We start from the raw sequence: 14,675 nt of genomic DNA, 5'->3' as shown, positions 1-14,675 counted from the left end.
AAACAGACGCACGCTGAGGGTTAGCTGACGGATTGAAATGGATGTGCTGGGAAACTTGGAAGTTCGGTAAGTTATGAACAGAGGCGGACAGTAACTAAGTACATTTACTTGAGTATTGTACTTAAGTACACTTTTTGAGTATCTGTACTTTACTTGAGTATTATTTTTTCTGGGAACTTATAACTTTAACTTCACTTCATTTGAAAGACAAATATTGTACTTTTCACTCCACTACATTTCTATCAAGGTCCTCGAAGTAGAAAGTCGTTATTATGTAGCAGCTTTGAAAGTCAGTGGGTGATTTTTTTTCATCTCTAAAACTTGGTTTTCTTTTTTTCAGACAGTTTATCAGTAATCACTCTTGTAGGGCTACATGAAGTGATTCCCCAGCATTTTTTGAACACTGACCAGTTGCAAATGTGATATTTATTTACAACAATTCAATAATAAGAAGTTAATATTGTGGTATATATTAGACACAATATTGTCTGATTTTGCTAAATTGTGTACGTGAAAATATTACCTATAAAGCCACAGAAGAACTGTTGTGCATCTCCTAATAAAACACAAAAGGTGTTTGACTGAAGCAGAACTGCATAGACTGTTCTGTGTGTGACATCCAAGTACAGTGAGAGTGATTAGACAGCATTTTTAAAATTTTTGTTTTGATGTCAAATAAGCCTTGCTGTTTTGCTTTTTTGTTAAAGCAGTGTTTCTGTTGTAAAGTTATACAGTTACAGTTGTGTTGCTGGGTTTTAAAGCAGGTTTGATTTTGTTTCTTCCTTATCACTCTGTATTTACAGGATTTCACTGTCCACTCTGTTCAAATGTGATTGAATGGCTACACATAGATGTGTGCACACACTGTCAGAGCTGTGTGAGATCCCTACCATCCTGCTTTTGTGGGGGTGGGTAGGGGTGTTAAATATTTATTTATTCCCCCCCCCATAGGTTTTTAAAATTCTAAAAGCTCTTTATTCCAAAGATACTACAAGCTAGTCAGTGTATTCAGCAGGTGTAATATATTCTAAGTTGCTTCAGAAGTATTGCAAGTATTATGTACGACAATAAAACTTTTTACTTTTGGTACTTAAGTACTTTAAAAAGCAAGTACTTCTGTACTTTTACTTAAGTAAAAATCTGTCTTTACAACTATTACTTGTAATGGAGTAATATTTGACCAGCAGTATCTGTACTTTCACTCAAGTAAATATAAAATAACAAATAATGTATTCAATGCAACGATGAGAGTGCATGCAAAATAAATGGTAAATAATGTTACTTTTATTTTTATTACTATGTATAAGGTGGGTGCAAGGATTCAACAATGGCACATTTACATTTGTCGACAAGAAAACAACATGCTACACCTGCGGGAATTTCATTGTTTTCCTCAATGTGGAAACTAGACGAGGAACACTCTGCAGAGTCCTGGTTCTGGAATTGGGGCCTTTACAGCCAGTGGGCATCGCAGGCGTCTTGCTTTCACTGACCTCAAATTGAACCCTTCCATCTTTGTCTACAACTATCCAGAGTTTGAGCTGATGTGTGAACTGCAAGGTCAGTTTTTTTATTTTTATTTCCTTGAATAACAAGCTATGAGTGCTGATTGTAGATGCTATCAAACTTTTTTAGTGCACAAAAAATTCTATTAATGTATAAAACTCTACTCTTAGTGCTTTTTCTTTAGTTTTTAGGCACAGCTAAACTGGGCTATACAGCTTTGGTACTGTGTGATACTGGCCCTTATTTAGTCTGTGCTTCCTCCGTGCCTGATCACACCATCACATTATGGTCAAATGTTTTACAATAGTCTGACATTTGCTACAGTAATTATTTATATTTTATTATTATTTTTTAATATTATTATTTAATATCCACTATTTAGGAACTGGGAGAGCGGCATTCCCTTTGTAGCAATCAACTTTTGGGAGAGGATGTCACAGCATTGGTTTTTAACCCTATGAAATGGTGTCAAATTGGTGCTGTAAGTTTGAGGTCCCTTGCCATCTGGAATGTTGAAAGATCATCATTTGATGAAACCTAGGTAGAGTGCCTCTCCAGCAGATGTCACTGTTACTTGCACATGGATTTCATATGCCAAGAATGGAATTAATGCACACACTGTTTATTTTACCCATTATCCTTTCTTTATGTTTTCTTGCCAGTGCTGTCAATCTCCCTGCCACTGATGGTTCAGTTATTGAGTGTGAAACAAACCTGTCTTGTATGCTCAGTGGGAAGCTGACTCACTTAGGTCCTCAGATGCCCATTTCAGCAATCCCTGGACTGAGTGGAGACAGAGCTGACAATTTTGTGGTACGGGCTGTATCTACAGTAGAGTGTTTTCTTATAGTAGTTCTCCTGAAGATGAGTTTTTATTAGTGTTGTATAAAGTGATGTTTTTTCTGACAATATTTTATGATTAAAACAAAAGAACAGACGTTGATTTCAACATCATAATCAGAAGGTTTAAATAGCACTTTATTTTTGTCAAAGTCACAGCATAATAGTATGTGTCTTTCCCAAAAGCCTTTGAAACAAATAAAACCAAAACTGTGTCCAAGTGCCATCTGCTGATCAAATTCTTCTGACCTATATGTTGGTTCCAAGGAAGGTTTCCTGCTTTGTGTGAATCCTGATACTTTGCTTGTCTCTGTCTTATATAAACCTCAAACTGACTTAACCCCCACAGGTAAACTCATACTTGATACATATCAAATTAGAACATTTCAGGATTTCACATGTAAATGTTTTTTTAACTAGTTTGAATTCTAGACTTAATTTAGTTCCTTGTCTTCTTGAGAGCTTTGTAGTAATTTTACATCACAGATGACAGTGAAACATCCCTGCAGGAAGGCAGCTTCCAGAGCTTAGAACTGCAAGACTCTACTTTTTTTGCTGCAGGAATGGTAAGAAATTGTATTTATCATCACCCTAATATGAGGCCTGAAATGTGTAAATGTGTAGACATTAATCTCTTATCAAGTGAGACATAATTTCAGCCTGATTCAAGAGCATTTCCAAATCAATTACAGGAAGGCATTTTACGAAACATACAAATTAAAGGAAACAAATTGGAGGTGGTGCAGACTTGGGCTTTGGATGATGCATCCTCGAATATATGCTGTTCCCCAGACGGTGAGACACTGCTGATAGATTCTAATACAGTAAGTGTTTATATATTATGATAATGTTAGTGTATTTTTTAATTATTCATATTAAAATAATATGAATGTAAAAAGTTTTATTATAATATACACTATATTAATATAATATTTGATCAAAAATGTCATGTTAAAAACTCATATTCTTATATTTATGCCAGAATGCAATTCAATACAATAAAGACAATGCTGAGAAACATAATGAATAAATTCTGGTTTTGCTTCATAGGGCTGTGTTTACAAATTCAAACCACTGCTGAATGGTAAAGTTGTCAAAGTTCTGGATGTACTCTGGAGATTTTGTGGCTGTTGCTCCATTATACACTGACAGAAGCATTTGTTTGGTAAAAGAACATGTGGTGTCAATTGGTTAATTAATCACAATAAATATATTGATACATATTATATTTGTATAGTATTACAATATAAATATTAAAATACAAAGTAGATATTGAAGCTAATAAGGCATCTGTATCTTCACTGTTGCAGTCAGTCAGAGAAACAGGAGACGTACAGCTGTGGGCTCTGGATGATGGACTTTGCATGGGCTCCATCTTTCTGCAGACACGTTAGTGCTATAACTGGAGGTTCTATACGACACACACCAATTATTTTTCCCAAATCAGGTGAATAAGTCTGCTGTACATAAATCTGTGTTATTTGGTATAACTTTACTTCAGGTGACCAGTATGGCATGCTGCCTCATAGCACTGTATGTTGTTGTAGGGACAGCCACTGGAGGCGTCCTGTTTGTGGAGATGACCACAAAACAAAAGCCCAGACTAGTTCACAGAGTTCATCTCTACCATGTCCCTGTAGACCATTTGGTGTGAGTTTCACAGCACCATGATCATTTGCTCTCATATTTCTTGTGTATTGAATGTCGAGCATACTGTATGTTAAATTTGTTCAACAGGTTTGATCAAGGTGGCGACTTCTTATTCACAGGAGCATCAGACTCACGCATGTTTGTGCTTAGCGCAAGACCATCAGAAGGATTTTAAATTATTGGATGGATTGGTAATTTTTAGGATGACACTCTCTACTGTTCAATTCTCTCTATTTGGGGTCAGTAAGATTTTCTTTTTTAAAGGAATGTATACTTATATTCAGCAAGGATGCTTTAAATTTATCAAAAGTGACAGTAAAGAAATGTAAAATTCCAAAATATTTCTATTTTAATTAAATGTTGTTCTAATTAATTTTCTGTTTATTAAAGAATCCTGAAAAAATGTATCATGGATTTCACAAAAAGCACAAATGTTTTCAACATTGATAATAATAAAAAGTTTCTTAATTGTTATAACATTTCTTTTTACTGCTTTTTTATCAAATAAATGCAACCTCGATGAGCAAGAAGGTTCTTTCAAAAACATAAAAAAAATCTTACCAACCCCAAAATTTTGAACTGTATTATATACTTTTTTTTGCTTAAAGTTTGAAGTAATTTCTAACAAGTCTTTTTACATTTTTTTTCAGAGGCTCCAGGTACCATTGTAAGCCGTTCTACTCTGTACCACAAGGAAAGTAAACAGGTTGAGAAGTGGCGGTGCTATGCAACAAGACAGAGAGAGAAATCAGTGAGGGAAATGTGCTTCTGCTAATGACATTGTTTGTGCAGCAGCTTACAGGTATCAGGAAAACACCATAATTGAGGCTGGCATGCAGAAATCTTCTCTAAAAAAAATAGGGGGACAAATGTCTATGGCCGTCTGTGTAAAGTCGTCCTGCACAGCTGCCTATATGAGATCCCTCATGCTCTCTGCTCTTGTGTCCTGGGCATAAACAAGATATCTGGTTACTGCCAACAGAGAAAAGTCTTGCAAAGATTCAGTATCCCCGAGGTGCTGTAACAACAGACAACACCTATAGTCTGATGAAAGTTTTATTTTGTGTTTTTGGCACCGCTCCTAACAGTTTCTCATGTGATATACAGAGTGGAGAAAAGCCCTCTAATGCACAGAAAGCTGTTCACTTGATACTAGAGAAGGAGGCAGGGGGCCATTTTCTGAGTCCTGCTTTTCTGCAGCTCTCCCCACATCAAACCTGGCTGGCTACAGTTGGTGGGGAGAGACTGCTGTGCATCTGTGAGATCTCAACAATGGTATTGTTTGTCACATCCCTGTTTATGAGTACTGGGCTAGCAAAAGCATGTTTCTCGGAAACTGCCCAAATATGTGATGTGATGTAAATGTGCGTACTTTTGACATGCAGGACAGGTATGTACAGCTGCAGTGCCACTCAAGTTGGCAGGGTGGAGTCGGATCTGTTTGTTTCACCCCAGACAATCAGACCCTCATCACCGTGGGCCTGAGGGATGGCTCACTCATCTGCAGCAGGCTCAGGTGAGCTCAGGGCTCTCAAAAAACATCAAATGGACAAATATTATTATGCTTTGATCTATAGCAATATTTTCTCTCTCTGGTAGTTTCAAAATGCCCTTGAAGCTGTACCTGAAGCATCTTTGTTTTTACATGCATTTAAATTGAACAGGTTAAGGCTTTCTGGGGCTGGCAAAGCAAATGCAGCCAACCAGTATGCTCAGTCAGTTGCTGATTCTTTTGAGTCAGTTGTATCCTCAGAAAACACTGTCCTCTCCAGAATGACTGACTGGGATCCACAGATGCAATCGCTGACCAGATGTTCCTCATTTCATACAGGAGAAGTATAGAAACACATTGTTTTCTAATGTTTAAATAATATTTATGCACAATATTGTACCTGGTTAAGCAGTTTTACTGGGGAGATGTTCTGTTCCTTGGGACACATAATATAAGCTGTCATAAAATTCTTCCTGCAGGGAAAGATGAGTCATGAAGCTGAATAAGAGGAAAACTATTTTGTGTCTCCAACTAGTTCTACATGGCTTGACGGAAAACTAGATGCAGTTGGTGTCTAAATTTATTTATGTGCTACTGTTTAGTTAACAATATAATATTGCCTTGATAGAGTTATAATATAGCATTATTTGCTGCTGGCAGCTAATTCTTTTCACATATTGTGTTTCTTATTTTATGAGTTTAAAAGGGTTAATCACAGGCCTCCAGCAGAAAAAAAATCCCCAAGATTACAAAATATATTTACATAAAATAATTACCACTGATGTGGTACAGGGAAAGGTGTTACAACCTTATGTAACATTAGACTAGGAAAGTAAAAAAAAAGTTTTTAAAGAAATTAATTCTTTATTCAGCAAGGATGCAGTAATTGGCCAAAAATGACAGTAAAAACATTACAAAAGATGTTTTGTAACCAATGTTGCTTGAGCACCAAATCAGCATATTGGAATGATTTCATGTGACACTGAAGACTGGCGTAATGGCTGCTGAAAATTCAGCTTTGCAGTCATAGGAATAAATTACATTTTGAAATATATTAAAATAGATAACAGGTATTTTTAATTTTAATAATATTTCACAATATTTCTGGTTTACTGTATTTTTTTATCAAATAAATACAGTCTTGGAAAGAGACTTATTTCAAAAAGATTTTTATAAAATCTTACCAACCCCAAACTTTTGAAAGATTATGATACTGGTTTCCACAAACATCAAGCATTGTATATGAGTGAGAATTAGAATAATTGAAAGATAATATATTAATAATAAGATCATGACTTTGGTGGTTTCCAAACAGGTTCTCCAAGAAGAGACCCAGCAGTATGCAGAGACAAAGAAGAACCTAAGGAAAAACATCAAAGTTCTTTGTGACACAGTAAGAGAAAGAATCGTCCACCTTTTGTTTCTCTTTCATATTATTGTTTCCATACACACATTTTAAGTTGAAAGGTTAGTCTTAATTGTCTCTGCATCACTCCAGATCAAAGCAATGATGGAGGAGAATGAGAGTCTGCCAGACATGGAGAAACGTGAGCACCAGGAATTAACCTTGAGGGAAAACAGGAATTTACCTGGATAAACATGACTATTTACAGATGATGAAGAGTAGATTAATTAGACATCTTTTATACAAACAAGCTTTTCAGTTTATATAGAATTTTTTCTTACCAATTTTAGATGTGTATTTATGTTGTTTAAGGTGAGAAAAGAGGTTGAGATGGAGAATTTGGCTAAGTGCTATCAGAGGGAGATCCTGAAGAAAGAATGCTGGGATTCCATGCAAGTCAAAGGGAAATCCATTAAGGTCTCTAGTATAAAAAGAAAGTAGATTTTATGTAAGGGGAAAAACAGTAATAATATCCACATCCATCAACCTGGCTTACCTAGAACTAGAAATACTATACAGCTGCCAAGTGTCAGTGTCTTTGTGTGCATTTTGTTGCCCCCCAGGCCTTTCATTCAGAAAATGAGGTGAAAAACTACCCCATGAAGGAACGCACTGAAAAGGAACTTGAGGAGCTTCAGAGGGTTGAGACCATGAGGCAGATTGAACAGGAAGATTCACAAATAAGTGTACAGTGTGTTACTCAAACAATAATGAGTCAGCTGTTGGAATGGATTCCTCCATAGCAACCAAAGCCTCATACTGAACAAATAGCAGCATACCATGACACAGTGTTTGTTTCTGTTATTTCACAAAATTTGACACAAATAATATACATATTCTTCATAGCTTCAAGAGATTATTTTAAGCACAATCTCTGGAGACAAAGAGGAAGAGGAGGCAGAGGACAGTAAGACAGAGAGTCCTGCTCTGACTGACTGGCAGTCTGAGTGCTCTATATGGAGGCGTCAATCCTTATCTCTACAGCCAGTTCAATTTACACATCAGAGAGCAGAAAATCAACCAAATCACCTTGCTAAAGAGCTAACACAGGCAGTCTCTATTTAAGATTTAAAAAAATCTAGGGTTAATCCAGAATTTATCTTACCTTTACTAGTCCAACTCACCAGATGTGTTGTCTAACAAGTCTGAACGTACACCCATTTTATTTCTTTCAAACTGAATATAGTTTTTGTATGGTTTCATTTGTGTAATTATGGCAAACACTGATTTAATATTGTGTATTATTGTGGACAATGGGCCTCACAAATGAATCTATGTGTGTTTTTAGATCAAGAAAATTGAGAAATGCCTCACCCCTGAGCAGAAAGAAAAAGAAAAGCTAAGAGAGGAAGATGAACGGCAAAGGCTTGCAGCCAAGGTATAATATTACTGTACCTCACAACAGGTGTGCTTTTAACAGTTAATTAATTACTTATTTTCATATCGTAATCCATGTTTAACAGTTTACTTTTATAAAAATATAATATTATATTCATCCATGAATTTTGAATCTAGTAATTATATATTCATATGAAAAATATTAATATAAATTTATTTTATCAATTTATACTCTTTCATTCAAAAGTTTGGGGTCATTTTTAAAGAAATAAATATAATGTACATGTTTTATCAGCAAGAATGCATTAAATTGATCAGAAATAGACAGTAAAGACATTTACATTGTTACAAAAAAACTTCTATTTCAAGTAAATGCTGTTCTTTTGAACTTGCTATTCATTAAAGAAAATGTTTTTATCATGGTTTCAACAATAAAGCAGCACAACTGTTTTCAACATTAAGAAGAAGAAATGTTTCATGAGCACCAAATCAGTATATGAGAATGATTTCTGAAGGATCATGTGACACTGAAGACTGGAGTAACGACATTACTCCCATTATGGAATATGTTACATTTTAAAATATATTAAAATAGAAAATTATTTTAAATTGTAATGTCTTACCAATCTTACCAACCCCAAACATTTGAACAGCAGTGTAGTATAATATATTAAACTGAAATATGAAAACTGGCTTATATTGGCAAAAACTGTAATGTGGATATTTCAGTTTGTCTCATGCTGTAGATGATAACAAATTTTCCATTGCAGTCTGACAACATGAGAGATCATGCACTCAGTGTTATGATGGGTGGAGTTCTGGAACTTAAAAAAGAGGACATGCTGAGGATGATGAGGTGGAAGAAGAATTAATCTTACTAGAATGCAAAAACGTATTTACCAAAAAGAAGATAAAGGCAGGGGAAAGTAACATTTAAGATATGCTTAACTTACAGGAAGTACCTTAGCCCGAGTTCATGTCTAAACCTGAGGTACAGAAGAAGAGAGAAAGAGCTTCAAAGATTTTGAAAAAAGCAAAGGAGCTCAGTGAGGAGAAAGAGAAATACAGAAAGGTATGACTTTGATCACAACTAACAGGGATAGTTCATCGAAAACTCTGTAGGTTTTAACTGTCAGGCTTCAAAAATGATAAAAAATCCACCAGAGTGTTCCATATAGCACATATACTATATTACAAATCATCTGAAACCATCCAATAACTTTAAAAAAAATCTTATTTGCAGTTAGGTATATTCAAAGTTGCCATCTCAAAGTCTGTCACAGTAAATGCAAAAACCAATGGGTGCTTGGCATCATTGATGTCAAATCTGCATTTTTGGGTGAATTATTCGCAATTACTCCCTTCCATTTCAAATCATTTTAACACTGTAGACCACTTTGCCTGTTTCTCTAGACACTAGAGACAGAAATGAAGAAACTGCTGACATCTATCAAAGAGGCTACTCAGATGTTTGATGAAAAACTCACAAAGCTGTTTGAAAGGAAGGTGAAATCAGAGATGGTCATATACCAAGTAAGCTGATACAGTACATCATTGCATTTTTGCATGTCACCTTTTCAGGGGCCTATTGTGTGCAATCGCATGACTTGCAAACACTGTAGTTACGTAACAGTAACTGCGCATCTACTACTTATAGATTGTGAGTTTTTATCCTTCAGGAGGCGCTCAAGATTGCTAACCTGGTTCACTCCATTCAAATCGAAGAAGAGATCCTAAGCAGAGAGAAACAGTTGAGCCTTAAACTTGAAAAGGCACGAATTGTAAAGGTGATCTATAGATATTCTGTCTCTTATCTTTTGTTCAGCACTGCTGTTGTCTGTTCACAGTAACTCTATATAACGTCAGAAATTGGCAGTTATAACTTGAGACTATTATGATGTTCCTGATGATGAGAGACAAAAATTTCATGCAAGAACAAACTTGTGTGGCACGCTAATCCGTTCCTGTGAGACAAACTGTTTTGCACATGTTCAAGTGTGATTCACCTTTCTTTCCTGTCAGAATGAAATAGGGGAGGAATTGAAAAAACACAAGGAGATTGTTGATGAGTCTAGAGAGGAGTATGATAACACAGTCGCTGAGGAAAAAGTAAGATTATGAATATATGATGCATATGCATATCCATAATGTTCTCACCAAGAAAGTCTTATAAATCATTTGCCTTTTTTTAAGCTTCTTGACAAAGGTTTACGCAAAGAGATTTTTGACGTCCCTGGACACATAATTGACCAGCTCTATAAGCTTTACAAATGCAGACCAAGGTATAATTTCAGAGGACTTGCAACTTCATAAGACATGTGCTTGTCCAGTTATCTTTAAAAACAGTAAGAGTGTTGTTTGACAGGGTTCAGAGGATGAAAACACAGACTGAAAATAACCCGTTCAAAGAGGGGGCGCTATTAGGAACAGCACCATCTGATGGACTCTCTGATGATGAAGGCCATGGAAGAGTTGGACACACCAGAGAACTTAATAAATTCTAATTTAATAAATACAGTTATTGATTAACTTATCTATTGCTGGTTTACCTATCAGGCTTTAGGAGATCAGAAGATTGCCAGCATGGTGGAGTGTAAAGACTTCCGCAAAGGAATCATACAGCAGGAGTGGGATCACAGCAGAATGAGAATGCAGCTGGAGGATCTCAGCAATAAAACCAGAGACATATAGACCCTGCGCATCGCAATATTGGTTGAAATATTCTTCATTCATTTTGTGCTTTTTTTTTCCCTGGCAGGTATATGATTGATAAAGTAAGCTAGTGAAAATTGAAAAGGAATTATTTAACAGATCTAAGACAAGAAGAAACTATGACTCAGGACTACCTTTGTCTTTGCTTTAAAGTGAAATTGAATGACAAAATATTACAATTACAAATGTATTAATTTTTTCTAATGTCAGTACCTAAATGAAACAAATAATGACAACAGGGTGTCAAAGCAGCTCGCAACTCTGGAGAGGACCACCGATTTACAGAAAACCTTTTTTTCCAAGTACCTAGCGGAGATATTAAGCATAAAGTAACTTTTCCAGATGCATATTTCTCAGCACATGTGTTCCCTAGTTGTAAATTCTTTACAGAAAGTTGTAAAGTCTGGATAATTACATGAATCAAATTCATTGACAGATATAATAGTTTGGTTTGTTCCACTCTTTGCCCAGACTCAGCAAAAGAATGTTGAGACTTTTAAGAAACAGATAAAGCACCTGGACAGACAAGGTGTGCAAATGCAAGAGAAGAACGCAGCCCTCGACTTGAAAGTGGCTGACATGGAGATAACTGTCACAGAGAGAAGAAATATTTACGAGGCTGTTGGTAACTGACTGTATATCTTGCCCCATTAAAGACACAACTGTTTTAAGTAACAATTTGTTTTTAGCAAAAATAGACTGCTTAGTCGTTTAGAGCACACGAGGCCTATGATGAAACATGAGAGATTACTGTGTTAATCATTCATAAATGCATTTATTTTTTTAAAGAAATTAATAATTTTATTATTATTCAGTAAGGACACATTAACTGATCAAAAGTGACAGTAAAGGCATTTAAAATGTTTTACTTCATATAAATGCTGTTTTTTTTTTTTTACTTTCTATTTATTAAAAAAAAAACTATCATGGATTCCACAATAATATTAAGCAGCATAAACGTTTTCAACATTGATATAATAATAATAAATGTTTATTAAGCACCAAATTAGCATATAAGAATGATTTCTGAAGGACCGTGCGACAATAAAGACTGGAGCATTGGCTGGAGTAATATATATATTCAGACAGAAAAGTTATTTTCAATTATAATAAGATTTAACAATATTACTGATCAAATAAATGCAGCCTAGGTGAGAATAAGATACTTTTTCCAAAGCATTAAAAAACATTTTGATCTGCAGAGTAAATTGTACCATTGAATTAAATTAATTTTTCATTTTTAAACTTTTATGTATGATTTGTACTGTAAATTCTGCTCATGGTTCATGTATAAGGCCCAATAACTCTTTTATATTATTCACAAATATTATTTTGTTTTCCAGCAATGGGAGATAACCAAGACACAGAGGCAGAGAAGAACTACTCAGATATCATCTTAAGAAAGAAAATGTTGAACACAGTCAGAGCACAATCTGACGAGATACTCATACTGAGAAACTGCTTATGATGAACTTCCCATCTCTTTCTCAACTACACTACAACTGATTTAGGATACATAACTGAGATTTATTATTACAGCTTTTGGTTGAAAAATACAGTTATTTCAATACAAAGTTGTGAAAAGACAACAGAAGTAAAATAAATTAAAATACAGTTTGATAAACCTACCAAAATTCACACTGCAATGAGTTATATAGAGTATAATGTGAATAGTCTTCCTATCTGAATATATTGATGAATGACCTGGTCTGAAAAGGCTTCTTACAACCCATTTAAATAGTGTCAATAAAATTAATACAAACGATACATTTCAGTTGTCCGTGAAGTCTTCCTCTGTCCTGTCAAAGTGCAGTATTTTGTCATCTAAGCCTAAATTGTCTATAAGCTGAGACAGACTGACTTGTTTTCCCTCTGTGGGTAATTCACACAGCACTGACTGAGCACAGGATCTCCATTTGTCTGTGAGCTTCTGCAGCTGGGGCAGGTCATTCTGAAAGAAAAGACCGCAAAGAGTGAAAAACTGAAAGAACATCATCATTCGTGTTAATTGCAATACTTGATTAAGAAATAAATGTTTACCTTTTTCCTATACATCCTGACCATCTTTAATCTTCGCATGGTTTCTGATTTCTCCTTCACTGCTTTTCTTAGCTCTTCATATTGCTGATTCGAGTCTTTTTGTGCAGGCTCAGCTGTGTGAAGTGAACAGTCTACTTTCTCCTTCGTATCATTCAGATTGACATCAGTATCAGGGTCTCTGTCGGTCAAACTGTGGTTAGTGTCTCCCAGTTGTGAGGCCTGTGGTTGATCGTCATCTGCGATTTTAAGGCGTTTAACCACACTGTGGGGGGATCTGAACGAGTAGCGTGATCTTTTTAACTTCTCCTTCAGTGAGGAACTCATGGACTGAAGCAAAAAATATCAACAAAATATCAACAATGCTCATATGTGAGTCTAGGCACAGTCAGTCATATTTTTTGTGTGGAAAATAAGCTCTTCACACGTATGAACGTGGTGTATCTACTCTTTGCTAATTTTAGCTTCATCTGAAAATATTAGATATCAAAAAGGCAGCGCTTGACCTGCTTGAAGAAGACTGGGCTGTACTTCGTGTATTTTCATTAGTTGGTGTCAGTTTTATCGGGGTTGTCTCCATGATCACATCATATGAAATCGCTATGAAGAGGAGAAAACAGTTACATAACTCTAAAATGACAGGGCACTATTTACGTATCTTCTGCCGTAAAAATACAATCGGAAGCAACTCTAGGTGAAAATGATCTTTACAGCTGTAATGTTATCAGTAGGCACTCTGAAGTTTTGAAATTGTCTTCTTCTTGGTGTGTTTTGAAATTGGTGCAAGAGCCACAAATTCATCGTCATTTCCGGGTCGCCTATACGTCATTATCATGAATCATGGGAAACGTAGGCATATGGCAGATAGAGTGCAAACCAGTAAAAGTAAACAACAGTGCAGATATAATGATTTTAGTGCAAAAAACAATGATTTGTAGTGCAAAAGAGCTTATTTCGACTGATTAAAGTGACAGAGTGTGTGTGTATTTGGGAGGGGGGAGTGGGAGAGTCCGTTAGAGGGTCAGAGTTCAGTGGTGCGTGGGGCAAAAGAGGGGAGGGGGGGCAAGGTCGGGAGGGAGTTCAGCTTCCTGACAGCCTGATGGATGAAGCTGTCCTTCAGTCTGCTGGTCCTGGCCTGGAGACTCCGCAGTCTCCTCCCTGATGGCAGCAGACTGAAGAAGCTGTGTGTCGGGTGGGTGGGATCACCTGCAATGCAGAGGGCTTTGCGGGTGAGACGGGTGTTGTAAATAGAGGTCATTTATAGAATATAATAGAATAGTTATAATGTAATAATATACTTTGTAAGTTATTAAAATAATATAATTTATTTTGTATATTTTATAATAATATATAGGCTAATAATATTTTGCACCATTCACAGTTAGGACTTACACAAAAATGACAATGTGAACAAATTAATAAACCCATCTTATCTTAAACTAACTGTAGGTAGACAACATGGTTGAAGGAGAAATTGTAAAACTGTGAAGATAATTATTTGGTTAAAACTTGCAAATGCAGAATGCAGCACCTCATAGTTTATTATTTTTAAATCACATAATACCAGAAAAGGTTTTGACTATTTGACTATATATCTGTTATATCAATCAGCTACATCAATTGAAAAATATAGATATCCATGCATAAAGAATAGCAACATATGATCTAAACATATTTCTTCAGTCTTCTTGTCTT

The 14,675-nt window shown here is 35.6% G+C and overlaps 1 protein-coding gene and 1 pseudogene across 2 annotated transcripts; one reads left to right on the top strand and one right to left on the bottom strand.

Moving 5' to 3' along the window:
• Window positions 1-37: 37 nt before the first annotated feature.
• On the top strand, window positions 38-12,449 carry LOC107552910 (cilia- and flagella-associated protein 43-like; annotated as a pseudogene).
• LOC107552934 (swi5-dependent recombination DNA repair protein 1 homolog) lies at window positions 12,315-13,809 on the bottom strand. 2 transcript variants are annotated; one of them, XM_016234983.1, is made up of 4 exons: window positions 13,692-13,809; window positions 13,474-13,580; window positions 12,984-13,313; window positions 12,315-12,894 (listed from the first exon to the last, which is right to left on the bottom strand). In XM_016234983.1, exons 2-4 carry the CDS (start codon window positions 13,558-13,560, stop codon window positions 12,715-12,717), a joined length of 597 nt encoding a protein of 198 aa, XP_016090469.1. In that variant the 5' UTR covers window positions 13,561-13,580; window positions 13,692-13,809; the 3' UTR covers window positions 12,315-12,714. The 2 variants fall into 2 exon arrangements, with proteins under 2 accessions (XP_016090469.1, XP_016090471.1); XM_016234985.1 differs by lacking the exon at window positions 13,692-13,809 and having other exon boundaries at window positions 12,984-13,310; window positions 13,487-13,565.
• Between the last annotated feature and the right edge of the window lie 866 nt (window positions 13,810-14,675).

Source organism: Sinocyclocheilus grahami, unplaced genomic scaffold (genome assembly GCF_001515645.1).
Source record: "Sinocyclocheilus grahami isolate Dianchi unplaced genomic scaffold, SAMN03320097.WGS_v1.1 scaffold461.1, whole genome shotgun sequence".
Taxonomy (NCBI): domain Eukaryota; kingdom Metazoa; phylum Chordata; class Actinopteri; order Cypriniformes; family Cyprinidae; genus Sinocyclocheilus; species Sinocyclocheilus grahami.
The sequence above is the reverse complement of the archived record's forward strand: the minus strand, read 5'-3'. Positions and strand labels throughout refer to the sequence as shown.

What these genes read in the sequence shown, in the direction of transcription:
- LOC107552934 (XM_016234983.1), bottom strand. Translation starts at nt 13,560, where the DNA reads ATGGAGACAACCCCGATAAAACTGACACCAACTAATGAAAATACACGA. An exon ending in CAAGCAGGTCAAGCGCTGCC is followed by an intron (nt 13,314 to 13,473) that starts TTTTTGATATCT and finishes TATTTTTTGCTT; the next exon opens with CAGTCCATGAGTTCCTCACT. An exon ending in TCAGGATGTATAGGAAAAAG is followed by an intron (nt 12,895 to 12,983) that starts GTAAACATTTAT and finishes CTTTTCTTTCAG; the next exon opens with AATGACCTGCCCCAGCTGCA.